The sequence below is a fragment of the Scyliorhinus canicula genome, chromosome 14 (genome assembly GCF_902713615.1).
Source record: "Scyliorhinus canicula chromosome 14, sScyCan1.1, whole genome shotgun sequence".
Taxonomy (NCBI): domain Eukaryota; kingdom Metazoa; phylum Chordata; class Chondrichthyes; order Carcharhiniformes; family Scyliorhinidae; genus Scyliorhinus; species Scyliorhinus canicula.
Genome location: NC_052159.1, coordinates 10535391 through 10550709, shown reverse-complemented (window position 1 = coordinate 10550709; position 15319 = coordinate 10535391). Strand labels below are relative to the sequence as shown.

The 15319-nt window shown below is 50.8% G+C and overlaps 1 protein-coding gene across 1 annotated transcript in view; it reads right to left on the bottom strand.

The window, feature by feature from the left end:
* LOC119977511 (calpain-5-like) overlaps positions 1–15319 on the bottom strand; it is a 117750-nt gene that overhangs the window by 44495 nt on the left and 57936 nt on the right. The window contains exons 3-4 of the mRNA XM_038818550.1: positions 3357–3488; positions 1821–2029 (exon numbers count right to left, since the gene is read on the bottom strand). Coding sequence (XP_038674478.1) covers positions 1821–2029; positions 3357–3488 — 341 coding nt within the window. The remainder of the gene's footprint in view (positions 1–1820; positions 2030–3356; positions 3489–15319) is intronic.

Below are 15319 nucleotides of genomic sequence, written 5' to 3'. Positions count from 1 at the left end.
CAACGATATATCCAAGTCAGGACAGTGAGGGACTTGGGAGGGGAACCTCCAGGTGGTGGGGTTCCCATGTGTCTGCTGCCCTTGTCCTTCTAGATGGTGGTGGTCATGCCTACATTCAAACATGGATCTGTAACCTGAACTGTGCCCCATCCTGTAATTTCCTGTTGGTTTATATTCCCAAATTACTCCTGGCGCCAGTTACAGACTCCCACTATCTCTCCCAAAACATCTAACTGAAGGAGCCGCAATTTTCTTGGACAACAACACCGAGAAGCCTTCACCTTCAGCACCCAGTGTCACTGCACCCGACTTCCTTGGCTACTGAACAAGGCGGTTTGCGACCTCTGCACAGCATTGATGCAGCCCTGTTTCAACTCTTTCACTGCTGAAGGCCTCACCCATGCTTCCATCATTATTCTGACTCTAGCCCCTTGCACATCCTTTCTTCTCTCCAAGCATTGGCTCCCATGCTTTTGGCAAACCAGGCCTCAAACACAGGAATTCCCTCCGCCTCCCCATCCTGCTCACGTCAAGCATCCTCCTTAAAGCCCAATTCTTGGGCCACACACTTATTCAACCCTCGGAAGATCTTTTCTATGGTGTCATTTGAAGTGTCATGGTACGTTTTTCTACGCCAGGACATGTTATAAATGGAGATGGGTTATTGACCGCACCAGTTCATTCGTTTTTTAAAATAAATTTAGAGTACACATGATTATCTTTTTTCCAATTAAGGGACAATTTAGCATGGCCAATCCACCTGCCCTGCACATCTTTTTGGGTTGTGGGGGTGAAACCCACTCAGACAAGGGGAGAATGTGCAAACTCCACACGGACAGTGACCCGGGGCTGGGATCGAACCTGGGATTTGGGCGCCGTGAGACAGCAGTGCTAACTCCTGCGCCACTGTGCTGCTCTAAAACTCAGATTTTCAAAGCCCAAATCAAACCATTGGGCATTGTTCCCATAGTTTAAATGGCCTAAATGGATATTTCACAAACTTTGCTTTGCAACAAACCAAAATTCCAATGGTAAAAGTAGGGGTTATAATGCAATGCTGGCTTACATTTTGTATCATTCCCACTTAAACTCAACAGCGCTACACCAGAACCAGGTATTTTTAAAAAATAAATAAATTTAGAGTACTCAATTAATTTTTTCCAATTAAGGGGCAATTTAGCGTGGCCAATCCACCTATCCTGCACATCTTTAGGTTGTAGGGGTGAAACCCACACAAACACGGGGAGAATGTGCAAACTCCACACAGACAGTGAACCCGAGCCTGGGACCTCGACGCCGTGAGGCAGCAGTGCTAACCCACTGCGCCACTGTGCTGCCCTAGAACCAAGTATTTAATCATATTGAGAGCAAGGATGAACAAGTTCAGTTACGTGGAGAGAGTTTACAAGATGGGATTTTTGTCTTTAAACAGAGACGGTGAAGGGGAGATTAAATCGAGGAGTTCAAAATTATGAGAAGTAAATAAGGGGGAACTGTTACTATTGGCAACAGGGTCACTAAGCAGAGGAGATTTGAGATAATTGGCTGACATGAGAGGAGATGGGGTTCAATTTTACACTAGGAATTGTTATGATCCAGAACACGCTGCCTGAAAGGGCTGGGGGATGCAGATTCGATAGGAGCATTCTAAAGTGAAATGGATAAACATTTAAAAAGGAAACCTTTCCATGGCTAGAGGAGAAAGAAGGGGCGTGGGACTGATTGGAAGCTCCTTCAGTGCTGTAGCATTCCAGGGCCATACTCTGCAATAATAAACGGTGACATGCAGTGCGATTCCTATCTATCTTGTTGCAACTCACTTGGCGTAAGCCTTCTCCACCAGCGCGCTCCAGAACTCATTCCTGGAGTTGGAATGACAGTAGATCAGCTGACCATTGACCGTCGGCAGGCGGTCGTCAACCACGACATCAATCCACTCTCCGAAGCGCCAGAAGCGGAAGTGGAAAATTCCGGAATAGTTGTTGGGTCTGTCCACCGCCCATTCCTGCTCTTTCCAATTTGGGATGACCTGTTTCCCACAAGAAGAGAAGAGAAAAGCATTTGGAAGGACAGCTGTCCCAAAGAATCACTTAATGTTTTAGTCAGGTACCATTGCACGTCCAGAGGTCACGCACCTCCCAATCCCTGCTTCCCTGCTACCTGTATGACCAATTGGCAGCCATTGGCGACTGCCCAGACCCACCACTGCTGTCAAAGACCACTCAATGCCCTATAGCACAAGGACACCAGCACAGTTTAGAAAAGGGAATTGACCTTACCTTCTGGGAGCAGGACATTCTAGGTTGCTGACTTCTTGCACTTATCTGAAGGCCAATATTCCTCATCTCATGGGGGCACACAGGCCACAAGGCTCCCAACTGAGTCAGGAAGGAGGAACTCCCAATGCGGGGCTTCCAACTACTACCCCTGTGTCCCAGCAGTCTCTCTTTATAAATGCTCTGGGTACTCAACTGAACAAAGCCCTTCACCTATGTAACTTCTCGTTAAGTACATCATAATATTAGCTATTAGCTATAAGCTCTGCCATCCTCTCTTTCTTGGTAAAGTGCAGGGAGATGGCTGCCTACTCGAGAAATGCAATAGGAACAAGAGGAGGCCATTCAGGCACCTTGGGCGGGATTCTCTCAGTCCGGAGCCAGGCCGGAGAATCCCCACGACTGGCGCGAATTGCCCCGATGCCGGTACGCGATTCTCCGCAGAGCAGAGAATCGGCACCGTTGGCGCCGTGTGGTTGGCGTGCCGCCGGTTAGGGGCCACTCTACAAGGCCGGCTCGCCGATTCTTGTCCAGGGATGGGCCGAGCGGCTGTTGTAAAAAGTCCGAGTCCTGCCGGCGCCGTCCACACTTGCTCTCAGCTGGCGGGAACACGGCATGGAAGGGTCGGAGGGCGGCCTGTGGGGAGGGAGGGGGGGCTCCGAACCCGGTGGGGGGGGGGGGACCTCCGATGTTTCAATCGGGCCCACCGATCGGCGGGCCGGCCTCTCTGGCTGGGGGTCTCCTTTCCTCCGCGCCGGGTCATGTATTCCTGCGCCATGTTGCTTCGGGGCTGGTGCGTTGAAGGAAGCCACTGCGCATGCGTGCGTTGGCGCCGGTGCCACTGCGCTTGCACGGACCCCACGGCGCCCAGTTGTCACCGGGATCAGCAGCTGGAGAAGCATGAACCGCTCCCGTGCTGTGCTGGCCCCCCGTGACGGCCAGAACTGCTGACCCTGAGACCGTGTTGACGCCGTCGAGAAACACAACGGCATTTCCGACGGCGTCAACACTTAGCCTCAGGATCACAGAATCCCGCCCGTTGTATCAAGGAGGCCAGAAGAGATTTAAAGGGGCACTTACCTTCTGCCACAAGGCATCCCTGGAGGCCAAGCAGGAACAAGCAGCCACGAACCAGCAGTTACCCAGCTGGCCCTGGTTCAAGTCATGGGCACTCATGCCATCTACAAAGAGGTGCGGGCTGTTGCAGATTTCCTGTGAGGAGGGGGTGGGGAAGAGAGAAAACAAAACATAAAGAACTCAGGCAGGTGTGAGGAGAATCAGCATCATGTTTCCCTTATCCCTCGGTAATGTGAAGTCTCACCTTGGTGACCCAAGGGCGTATATCTTATCGCCTTACTGAAGGAGAGATATACCTGCATTGGAGGCAGTACCAAAATGGTTCCCAAGGCCGATTCCTGGAATGAAGGGGTTGTCTCATGAAGTAAGGCCAGCAAGTTGGGCCTTGAACCATTGGAGTTCAGAAGAATGGGACATGATCTCAGTGAAACCCATTTGGAGTATTGTGAGCAATTCTGCGCCCTGTATCTAAGGAAGGATGTGCTGGCCTTGGAAAGGGTCCAGAGAAGGTTCACAAGAATGATCCCTGGAATGAAGAGCTTGTCGTATGAGGAACGGTTGAGAACTCTGGGTCTGTACTCGTTGGAGTTTAGAAGGATGAGAGGGGTTCTTATTGAAACTTACAGGATACTGCGAGGCCTGGATAGAGTGGACATGGAGAGGATGTTTCCACTAGAATCAGAGGACACAATCTCAGGCTGAAGGGACGATCCTTTAAAACAGATGAGGGGGAATTTCTTCAGCCAGAGGGTGGTGAATCTTTGCCGCAGAAGGCTGTGGAGGCCAAATAACTGAGTGTCTTTAAGACAGCGATAGATAGGTTCTTGATCAATAAAGGGATCAGGGGTTATGGGGAGAAGGCAGGAGAATGGGGATGAGAAAAATATCAGCCATGATTGAATGGTGGAGCAGACTTGATGGCCGAGTAGCCTAATTCTGCTCCTATGTCTTATGAAACATATTGGATTCTGAGGGGCCTTGACAGAGTGGACACAGAGAGGATATTTCCACTTATGGGCGAAACTAGAACTAGGAGACACAGTTTAAAAATAATGGGCTTTCCATTTGAGATGGAGATGAGGAGGAATTTCTTTTCTCAGCATCATTTGTGTCTGGTGAAAGCTTCAGAGGCTGAATATATTCAAGGCTGACGTAGATGGAGTTTAATAGACAAGGGAGTCAAGAGATGTGAGGGACAGGCAAGAAAGTGGATGCTCTTATTGAATGGCAGAGCAGGCTCTATGGGTCAAATGGCCTACTTCCGTTCCTATTTCCCACAATCCTATTTTGCTGTCACATACCCATGTGGAGCTGGCGGGTTAACACCTCGTCCAAACGATGGATTTTGGAAAGTAATCCAGGCAGGATTTGTGCTGGAGGCCGATGGAACCTTCCAATCCTGCGAAAGTCAATGACGATTAACATTCCTCGCTCTTAATGCCGTAGGGGAACTCTCAAACGGGGGTCGACTTTAGTCGGACTGGAAGATCCCACCAGTGGGAAAATCTGGAGAATTCAACCCAAGAAGACTTATGAGACAGAAGAGGAACATTCTGGGCGGGATTCACCGTCGGCGGGTTCCTCCGCTTCGCCAGGAGCGCACTCCCGCCCGTGGATTTGCCGGTGGCGTGGGGGGTGCCCACAATGGGGAAACCCCATTGGCCGGCTGCCGGGATAGAGGATCCCGTTGCCAGCGGGGGGGGGGGATCGCACCAGAAAAAGGGAGCAGCGGGGCGGAGAATCATGCCCGCTACCTCGCAAGAGGCCTGCGGGATTCTGGAATACTCTTCATCAAAAGGTGGCTGAGGCGAAGTCTTTTGATCTTTAAGGTAGATAGAGTCTCAATAAGCAAGGGGGTGAATGGGTATCGGGATGAAGCAGGAATGCGGAGTTGAACAGGCTCAAGGAGCCAAGCGGCCTAATCTTGTGCCTATCACACGTTCATGAGAAATCAAGGTTAGATAAAGGACTTTACCTAAATACATTACTCGGAAGGAAGGCATTGACAAATGGTTGCACAAGGAGCCCAAAAGAGTGGAGTATAAGAGTGGAGTATAAGATGGAACCTCACAGGTTGAGGTAACAACTATTTGAACAAACACATACCACCCTCCTACACAAAGAGACCGAGCAGTGGTTTACTCCAGCGAACAGGGGCACACCCGCGTCATTTATTAGTCAACATGTTTTGATACCACAGATTCTAAAATGATCTGAGAAAAAAAGAGGGAGTGAAGGGGAATGAAGAAGGAGGGAGAGAAGAGAGAGAGAGGGAAGGGGAAAGAAAAGAGGGAGCAGTGGAGAAATAAAGGGATAGTAGTATTTTTTTGTTGAGCATTCCACAGCAGAAAAACATTGAAACATCGGAAGTGGAGAGAAGGATTTATGTTACAGCTGACTCCATAATGTTGGAATCTGCGTCTATCCAGCACTGAAGAGGTTTCCAACAATTACCGTACATTCTGGTGTATATGTCGCAGCTCAGACCAGCTGCTTTTGAAAAAGTTGCCCTATTTTAGAAGCTGGAATTTTAAACGCCCAATTGTCTGTTATGAAGAGCTGAACCCACTCCTCTGCCCAAAGCACAGGACAGCCGATAGCATGCTTTTGTAGTCACTATTGAAATGGTGAAAACAAAGCAGACAGTTTGTACACAGCAAGTTCCCACAAACTGCAATGTGAGAAAGGCCAAATCATCTTTCTTGGCGACATTGATTGAGGATTATCTATTGCCCAGGACACGGGAGGAGGGGGTGGGGGAGGGGTGATTCTGCAGATTCACCACACTCTGGATGAAGAGATTCCTCCTCATCTCTGTTTTAAAGGATCGCCCCTTTAGTCTGAGATGGTGTCCTCTGGTTCTAGTTTTTCCTACAAGTGGAAACATTCTTTCCACGTCCACTCCATCCAGGCCACGCAATATCCTGTAAGTTTCTATAAGATCCCCCCTCGTGCTTCTAAACTCCAATCAATACAGACCCAGAGTCCTCAACCGTTCCTCATACGACAAGTTCTTCATTCCAGGGATCATTCTTGTGAACCTCCTTTGGACCCTTTCCAAGGCCAGCACATCCTTCCTTAGATACGGGGCCCAAACTGCTCACAATACTCCAATGGGGTCTGACCAGAGCCTTATATTGTCTCAGAAGTACATCCCTGGTCTTGTATTCTAGCCCTCTCGACATGAATGCTAACATTGCATTTGCCTTCTTAACTGCCGACTGAACCTGCACATTAACCTTAAGAGAATTGTGAACAAGGACTCCCAAATCCCTTTGTGCTTCTGATTTCCTGAGCGATTCCCCATTTGGAAAATAGTCTGTGCCTAAATTCCTCTTTCGAAAGGAATATGTGCCATCTCTCGGTGATGCTCCGCCCCTCCGTGATGCTCCGCACCTCCACAGGTATTCCCTTGGGGTTCAGGTGTGCCCTTGGGGTTCAGGAGTGCCCTTGGGGTTCAGGTGTACCCTTGGGGTTCAGGAGTGCCCTTGGGGTTCAGGTGTTCCCTTGGGGTTTCCACCTCGGGATCAAGTTGGCCTGGCTCAGACCACCATTGCTGCAGTAGAGATTTGGTGCTACTTACAGGCCCCTGGCTGTTCTCACTGCTGACTGTTCACTGAGTCCTGTAAATGCTCAGGGAGCCTCTGGTCATCTGAGAGCCCCCCCCCCCCCCCCCCTCCCATCCCTATACGCCAGCAGTATCATCAAGGGGATGAGTGTGGCCATGCTCAATCACTGGTCCACCAGGTGTTGCCACTCCTCTGAAGCCCCCTCCCCCCCCCCCCCCCCCCGCCCCGGCACGTTGCCCCTCTCAGAGTAGAGGCCTCACCAGTGACATTATCAGCTAGCCCACCCCTCAGGACCAGGGGCTGTCTGTAAGCACTGCCCGTCCCCAGCTTCCATCCTTCCTGGAAACCTGACCAGATTTCTGTCACAGTGTGTGTCATACCCAGGCCCCACATCACACTGCAGCTAAGCCCCCAGCAACCGCCCACCTCCCTCGCCCGCTCCCAGCTGTGGCACCAGCGCCTACACAAACCTCAGAACATGGAGGTGACTGACAGCACACATTGACCCTCCCCTCCACACACCTGTGGCTCACCTGGCGCTGAGGGGGTATGGAAGAGAACACCCATCCCCTAGTGGCCATCAAGGTAATGGGTGGCCTGAACCTTTATGCCTCTGGTTCATTCCAGAGTTCGAGCGGGGACCTGTGTGGTAGCTCGCAAACAGGTGCGTCCAGGTTTTGACGATTCGCCTTTGCGGCCGGGCATCAACCTACATCAGGTTCAACCTGGACCAGGCCCACCAGGATGCTCAGCCTCAGGAGATTCATCTTCCGGCATTGAACGCAGGTAAGGTAGATTGGGCCATGCTAAATTGCCCCTGAGTGTCTAAAGGTGAGGCGGAGTTACTAGGTTACGGGGATTGGGTGGAGGCGAGGTCTTAAGTAGGCTGCTCTTTCAAGGGCCGGTGTAGATTCGATGGGCTGAATGGCCTCCTACTGCACTGTAAATTCTGTGATTCATTCTCCTGGCTGGAGAGTGTAACATAGAAAAGATATAGCACAGAACAGGCCCTTCGGCCCACGATGTTGTGCCGAACTTTTGTCCTAGATTAAGAACAAATTAATCTACACCCCATCATTCTACCATAATCCATGTACCTATCCAATAGCCGCTTGAAGGTCCCTAATGTTTCCGACTCAACTACTTCCACAGGCAGTGCATTCCATGTCCCCACTACTCTCTGGGTAAAGAACCTACCTCTGACATCCTCCCTATATCTTCCATCATTCACCTTAAATTTATGTCCCCTTGTAATGGTTTGTTCGACCCGGAGAAAAAGTCTCTGACTTTCGACTCTATCTATTCCCCTGATCATCTTATAAACCTCTATCAAGTCGCCCCTCATCCTTCTCCGTTCTAATGAGAAAAGGCCGAGCATTCTCAACCTTTCCTCGTGGTGAGTGAAACGCTTATAAGCACCTCCAGCTCGTCAGGCTCTTGAACACGAATTCCGGCCCCAGCGAACCCGATGTCAGCGAGCTGGGCATGGCAGAGTGTGCCTCCTGAATTTCGGATCAAATAGCGCCCCCCAGTGGTAACCCGAGTTGCACGCGATTCAGTTCTGGCGGGAACACTGGGGTGGGATTCTCCAATAATGGGGCTATGTCCCCACGCCAGCATCAAAACGCGGGCGAATCACTCTGGTTTTCCTGAAGAAAGTCCAGAGGGATTCTCCCACCTGAAGGGGGCTAGCAGGGCCCCGGAGTGCTCCTCGCAACTCCGGCTGCCGATACGGGGCCCTGCACTTCCGCCCGGGGTCCGCGCATGCGCACGGCGGCGTCCGCCCCACACGACATGATGAGCCTCAGAGGATCACGCCCCTGTTCTCCCAAACGGAGAACCCAGTCCCATCTTCCTCGTGCTCACTGAACCATCTGGTTTTGTGTTCTCAGTGTTGGGTTTGGCTCGGTTGTAGCTGTCACATTGAAAACATTGCGGTTTCCAAGGGGTTAAACACATTTTTGAAACATTCATATTTTCCAACAATGATTTTTTTTTCAGCATCAACAAATATACGACAGCTCCCCCCCCCCCCCCCCCCTTTTCACCAGATGTTGGCAGCAACAGGCTGCAGAGAATATCGAATAAAATAACAGTTCCTCCTATTCCCCACAGAAGTGGAAAAGTCCAATTCTTTCCTGCGGTTTCACTCCTCCCCTTCCCCCATCCCAGCTCAGACATTGTTATGTTCATTCTTCACATCAGTTGAACACAGAAACCAGCAAAACCAAAATCAGAAGAGAGGGAGAGAGTGAGACAGAGGGGGAGGCAAGGAGGGAAGAAGAGAGAGAGACGGGAAGGGAAAGGGGGGGGGGGGGGAGGGAAAAGGGGGAGGCAAAGAGACAGAGTTTGAGCAAGAGAGAGGGAGACAAAGGGGGGGGAAGAGGCTGGATGGAAGTGACAGAGAAGAGAAGGCACAGAGAGAGAGGGAGGCAGTGAGAGAGAGAGACAGAGAAAGGCAGGAAGAGAGAGACAGACAGAGAGAGAGAGGGAGGCAGTGAGAGAGAGAGACAGAGAAAGGCAGGAAGAGAGAGGCAGGGAGATGGAGAGAGAGAGGCAAGGAGAGAGAGAGAGAGGCAGGGAAACAGAGAGAGGGAGACCGAGAGAAGCAGGGAGACAGAGAGAGGCAGGGAGAGAGAGAGACAGAGAGAGGGAGGCAGGGAGAGAGAGAGAGACAGAGAAAGGCAGGAAGAGAGAGACAGAGAGAGGGAGGCAGGGAGAGAGAGACAGAGAAAGGCAGGAAGAGAGAGGCAGGGAGACAGAGAGAGAGAGGCAAGGAGAGAGAGAGAGAGAGAGGCAGGAGAGAGAGAGAGAGAGAGAGAGAGGCAGGGAAATAGAGAGAGGGAGACCGAGAGAAGCAGGGAGACAGAGAGAGGCAGGGAGAGAGAGACAGAGGGAGGCAGGGAGAGAGAAAGACAGAGAAAGGCAGGAAGAGAGAGACAGACAGAGAGAGAGGGAGGGAGGCAGGGAGAGAGAGAGACAGAGAAAGGCAGGGAGACAGAGAGAGAGAGAGGCAGGGAAACAGAGAGAGGGAGACCGAGTGAGGCAGGGAGAGAGAGAGAGGCAGGGAGAGAGAGTCAGGGAGAGAGAGAGAGAGGCAGGGAGAGAGAGAGAGAGCAGGGGGAGAGAGAGAGAGAGGAAGGGAGGCAGGGAGAGAGAGAGAGACAGAGAGAGGCAGGGAGGGAGAGAGAGGCAGGGAGGGAGAGAGAGGCAGGGAGGGAGAGGGAGGGAGAGGGAGGGGAGAGAGAGGGCAGGGAGGGGAGAGAGAGGCAGGGAGGGAGAGAGAGACAGAGACAGAGACAGGCAGGGAGAGAGAGAGAGAGAGAGAGAGGCAGGGAGGGAGAGAGAGGCAGGGAGGGAGAGAGAGGCAGGGAGAGAGAGAGAGACAGAGAGGAAGGGAAAGGCAGGGAGACAGACGCATAAAGAGGCAGGGAGAGACTGAGAGAGAGGGACAGAGAGAGGCAGGGAGAGAGAGACACAAAGAGAGAGAGAGGCAGGGGGAGAAAGACAGAGAAATTGAGAGAGGTAGGGAGAGAGAGAAAACAAAAAGGAGCACAGCATAGCCCTTTCATCACTCCAGGCTATCCTTTACAGCCAATGAAGTAGTTTAAGTGGAATGACTGTTGTAGGAAACATGGCAGCCAGCACAAAGCAAGATCCAATTAACAGCAATGTGATACTTTGAAGCATCTATTAGGCAAGGACCAACTAAATGGAGCGCTCTTTAGGAAGCTGCCTTTATTTAGGCCTTGAAGAAGCTATATGGCTCTCAGTTGAACAAGTTGATTTCACTATGCCCTTATTCAACCAGGGTTTCCTTTGTATTAAACGTCCCGCTGGAGACTTTTCTTTGGGGGGGGGGGGGGATGTTTGTTTGAACCAGTTGCTACAATGTGGTGCGAGAACGCCAGCGACACGGATTGGCCGAGGCAGTTCTTGGGTCCTCCCCTTTCACTGTGCCCCAGTGTGATGACACAGCATAAACCTGGAGGGACCCCAATAACAAGGGGGCCACATGATCGGAGGAGGGAGGGGGTAGTGAGCACACAGCAGGGGACACAGTGGTGAAACAATCAGCTGTGAAGCGCAGCCAATAAAGCTTGAAAATTGCATTTATTTAGCGCCCTTTGTGACCTTGGGATGCCCGAAAGTACTTTCCAGCCAAATTTGTGAAGTGTAACTAATGCAGGAAAGAGTTGGGCAAGGGGAGATGTAAAATGGAGGTGTGGGATAAGCAACTGAAAAGAAACGGAAAGGAGGTGAGAAAGAGACAAATACTTTTCCTTCTCTTTCACCTGTTACTTATTTTTTTAAATTGGAGATGGGGGAAGAGGGTTTGATTGTTTGATTTACAGTCGAGAGAAGGTTCTCTACAGGGGGCCAGCACGGCACCGGAGCGGTTCACGCCACTCCAGCTGCTGATCGCTGCATCAAATGGACACCGCGGGATCTGCGCATGCGCAGTGACATTGGGGCCAACGCACGCATGCGCAGTGGCTTCCTTCAACGCGCCGGCCCCGACGCAACATGGCGCAGGACAACAGGGGCCGGCGCAGAAGAAAGAAGGCCCTCAGCCAGAGAGGCGGGCCCGCCGAATGGTGGGGCCCGATCGGAGGCCAGGCCATATCGGAGGCCCCCCCCCCCCCCGCACTCAGACATGGGGAGAAAGTACAGTCACACGAGGCCGGAATTGAACCTGGGTCCCAGGAGCTGTGGGGCAGCAGTGCTAAGCACTGTGCCACAGGTTAGGTGGATTGGTCCCTTAGTATCCAAAAAACAGTTAGGTGCGGTTACTGCGTTACGGGGATAGGGTGAAGGTGTAGGCTTAAATGGGCCTTAAATGTAGGCTTTCCAAGGGCCGGTGCAGATCTGATGGGCCAAATGGCCTCTTTCTGCACTGTAGTTATTCTACGATACAGAGGGCATAATCTGAGAGTAAGGGGGTCGCCCATTTAAGACAGGGACGAGGAGGAATTTATTCTCTCAGACGGTAGTGAATCTGTGGAATTCTTTACCGCCGAGAGCTGTAGAGGCTGGGTCATTAAGTATGTTCATGGCAAGGGCAGCACAGTGGCGCTGAGGTCCCAGGTTCGATCCCGGCTCTGGGTCACTGTCCGTGTGGAGTTTGCACATTCTCCCCGTGTCTGCGTGGGTTTCACCCCCACAACCCAAAGATATGCAGGGCAGGTGGATTGGCCACGCTAAATTGCCCCTTTATTGGAAAAGATTAATTGGGTACTCTAAATTTTTTTTTAAAGTATGTTCATGGCTGAGAGAGACAGATTTTTAACCAGTAACGGAATCAAGGATTATGGGAGTGAGGCGGGAAAGTGGGGATGAGGATTATCATATCGGTCATAATCTCATTGAATGGCAGAGGAGAGACTCGATGGGCCGAAAGGTCTACTTCTGCTCCTTATTGACCTACTTCTTATGGTCAATTAGTATCCAATCCAAAGAGGGTGTTTGCTTCTCAATCAGCTGTGGGAAAGGGGTGGATTAACCACAATGATGGACATGTTGGGTGGCCAATAGTGTGATTGAACGGCTAGAGGCAGGAGGTAATGTTTTTTGGGGTTTTTTTAAATAATTTTTACTAAGATTTTCGGCAGGAGGTAATGTTAACGTGCAGGTTCAATGTTAGCATTCATGTTGTGAGGGCTAGAATACAAGAGCAGGGATGTACTGTCGAGGCCGTGTAAGGTTCTGGTCAGACCCCATTTGGAGTATTGTGAGCAGTTTTGGGTCCAGTATCTAAGGAACGATGTGCTGGCTTTGGAAAGGGTCCAGAGGAGGTTCACAAGAATGATCCTTGGAATGAAGAGCTTGTCGTATGAGGAACGTTTGAGGATTCTGTGTCTGTACTCGTTGGGAGTTTAGAAGATGAGGGGGGATCTTAGTGAAACTTACAGGATACTGCGGGGCCTGGATGGAGTGAACGTGGCGAGAATATAGGAAAGACGAGAGCCAGAGGACACAATCTCCTTTTAAACAGAGATGAGGAAGAATTTCTTCAGCCAGAGGGTGGTGAATCTGTGGAACTCTTTGCCGCAGAAGGCTGTGGAGGCCAAATCACTGAGTGTCTTTAAGGCAGAGATAGATAGGTTCTTGATTAATAAGGGGATCAGGGGTTATGGGGAGAAGGGAGGAGAATGGGGAGGAGAAAATATCAGCCATGACTGAATGGCGGAGCAGACTCGATGGGCCAAGTGGCCTAATTCTGCTCCTATGTCTTATGGTCGTAAAACCTCCAGGAATACTCCCCCAGAGTTAGCAACACTAGTCCACACAACTATGATTCAAAGTGGCCTACCCAAATAGTAGATCAGATATCTGAGCGTCCAAGGGAAGAAAACAAATTTAAACCTGGTTCTCTGGCAAAAATGTTAGTAGCAGGATTACTACCAATCCAGTTGGTAAGATTTGTACCTGATGGGGTTAACGTAGCTGTTTTACAGGAAAAACACATTTGGCCTTGCCTTTTATATATTGTTTGGAAAGTAATTCAAGCCAGAGAATACTTTGTCAGATTCCTTGGCAGTGATTACGACGAGGCATCTTTGACCAGATTTGCTTTGTAAACTTCACAAAAAGCTCATCTCTTCACCCACCCTCCTCACTCCACCCTCCTCACTCCACCCTCCTCACTCCACCCTCCTCACTCCACCCTCCTCACTCCACCCTCCTCACTCCACCCTCCTCACTCACCTCCACTCCACCCTCCTCTCCGAAGCTGGTAATTCCCGGCTGGGACAAGTCCCCGCAGCCCCCTGCCTCTCCCAATTCCTGGCACCAAGTGAGCCTTCTTCACTACTTTGATGATTGTCGGAGAGAAGTGACATCTGATGTGGGCATCGTGGGCTGGGCCAATAATTGTTGCCCATCCCTAATCGCCCTTGAACGGAGTGGCTTGCTAGGCCCATTTCAGAGGGCTGTTAAGCAGCAACTGTATTAGGCATGGCAATGCAGTGGTTAGCACTGCTGCCTCACGACACCAAGGACCCGGGATCGATACCAGCCCAAGGTAACTGTCCGTGTGGAGCTTGCACATTCTCCCCATGTCTGCATGGGTCTCACCCCCACAACACCAAGATGTGTGGGGTAGGTGGATTGACCACGATCAGCCGCCCTTTAATTGGAAAAGAAAATCGGGTACTCTAAACTCTAAATCAACCATATTGCTGTGGGTCTAGAGTCCCATGTAGGCCAGACCAGGTAAGGACGGCAGATTACCCTCCTTAAAGGACATTAGTGAACCAGATGGGGCTTTTACAAAAATTCATGTAAATAACAAGGTTTATAATTCCAGATTAATAAATGGAATTTAATTTGTGGGATTTGAATCCATGATTATTAGTCCAGTGCCAATACCAGGCAGCACGGTGGAACAGTGGTTAGCACTGCTGCCTCACAGCTCAATTCTGGTCTCGGATGACTCTCTGTGAGGAGTCTGCATGTTATCCCAGTGTCTACGTGGGTTTCCTCCGGGTGCTCCGGTTTCCATCCACAAAGATGTGCAGATTAGGTGGATTGGCCATGCGAAATTGCCCATAGTGTCCAAAAAGATTAGGTGGGTTACGGTGGAGGTGTGGGCTTAAGTAGGGTGCTCTTTTCAATGGCCGGTGCAGACTTGATGGGCTGAATGGCCTCCTGCACTGCAAACTCTATGATTCTATGAACTCCACCATCTCCCCCTATTTGACGACATGAAGCACTGCAGCAGAGTTTGATCATGTCCACCAAAAAAAGGAACTCGCATTTCTCTGGCACGTTTTTGTAGCTCCCTCAGGACACCCCCAAAGTGCTCTGCAAGCAAGGAAATGAAATTCCCTTATTGTCACAAGTAGGCCTCAAATGAAGTTACTGTGAAAAGCCCCTAGTCGCCACAGTCTGGCACCTGTTCGGGGAGGCTGGTACGGGAATTGAACCGTGCTGCTGGCCTGCTTTGGCCTGCTTTCAAAGCCAGCGATTTAGCCCTGTGCTAAACTGTGCAAAGTGTGATCGCTGTTGTAGCAGAGGGAACGTTGCTGCCTATTTCCACACAGCAATGGGGGAGCAATTAAAATGGCTATTGCAGGCCCAATGACGTCACTACATAAGTGACATATAGCGCAACGGGGCAGGGAGGAGGGTGTTTAAACTGATCAAGGATCTCAACATAGGGGCTGGTTTAGCTCACAAATCTAAATCGCTGGCTTATAAAGCAGACCAAGCAGGCCAGCAGCACGGTTCGATTCCCGTACCAGCCTCCCCGGACAGGCGCCGGAATGTGGCGACTAGGGGCTTTTCACAGTAACTTAATTGAAGCCTACTCGTGACAATAAAGCGATTTTCATTTCATTTTCATTCCTGCCCCACTCTTCACCCCCCCCCCCCCCCCCCACTACCATTTGCAAG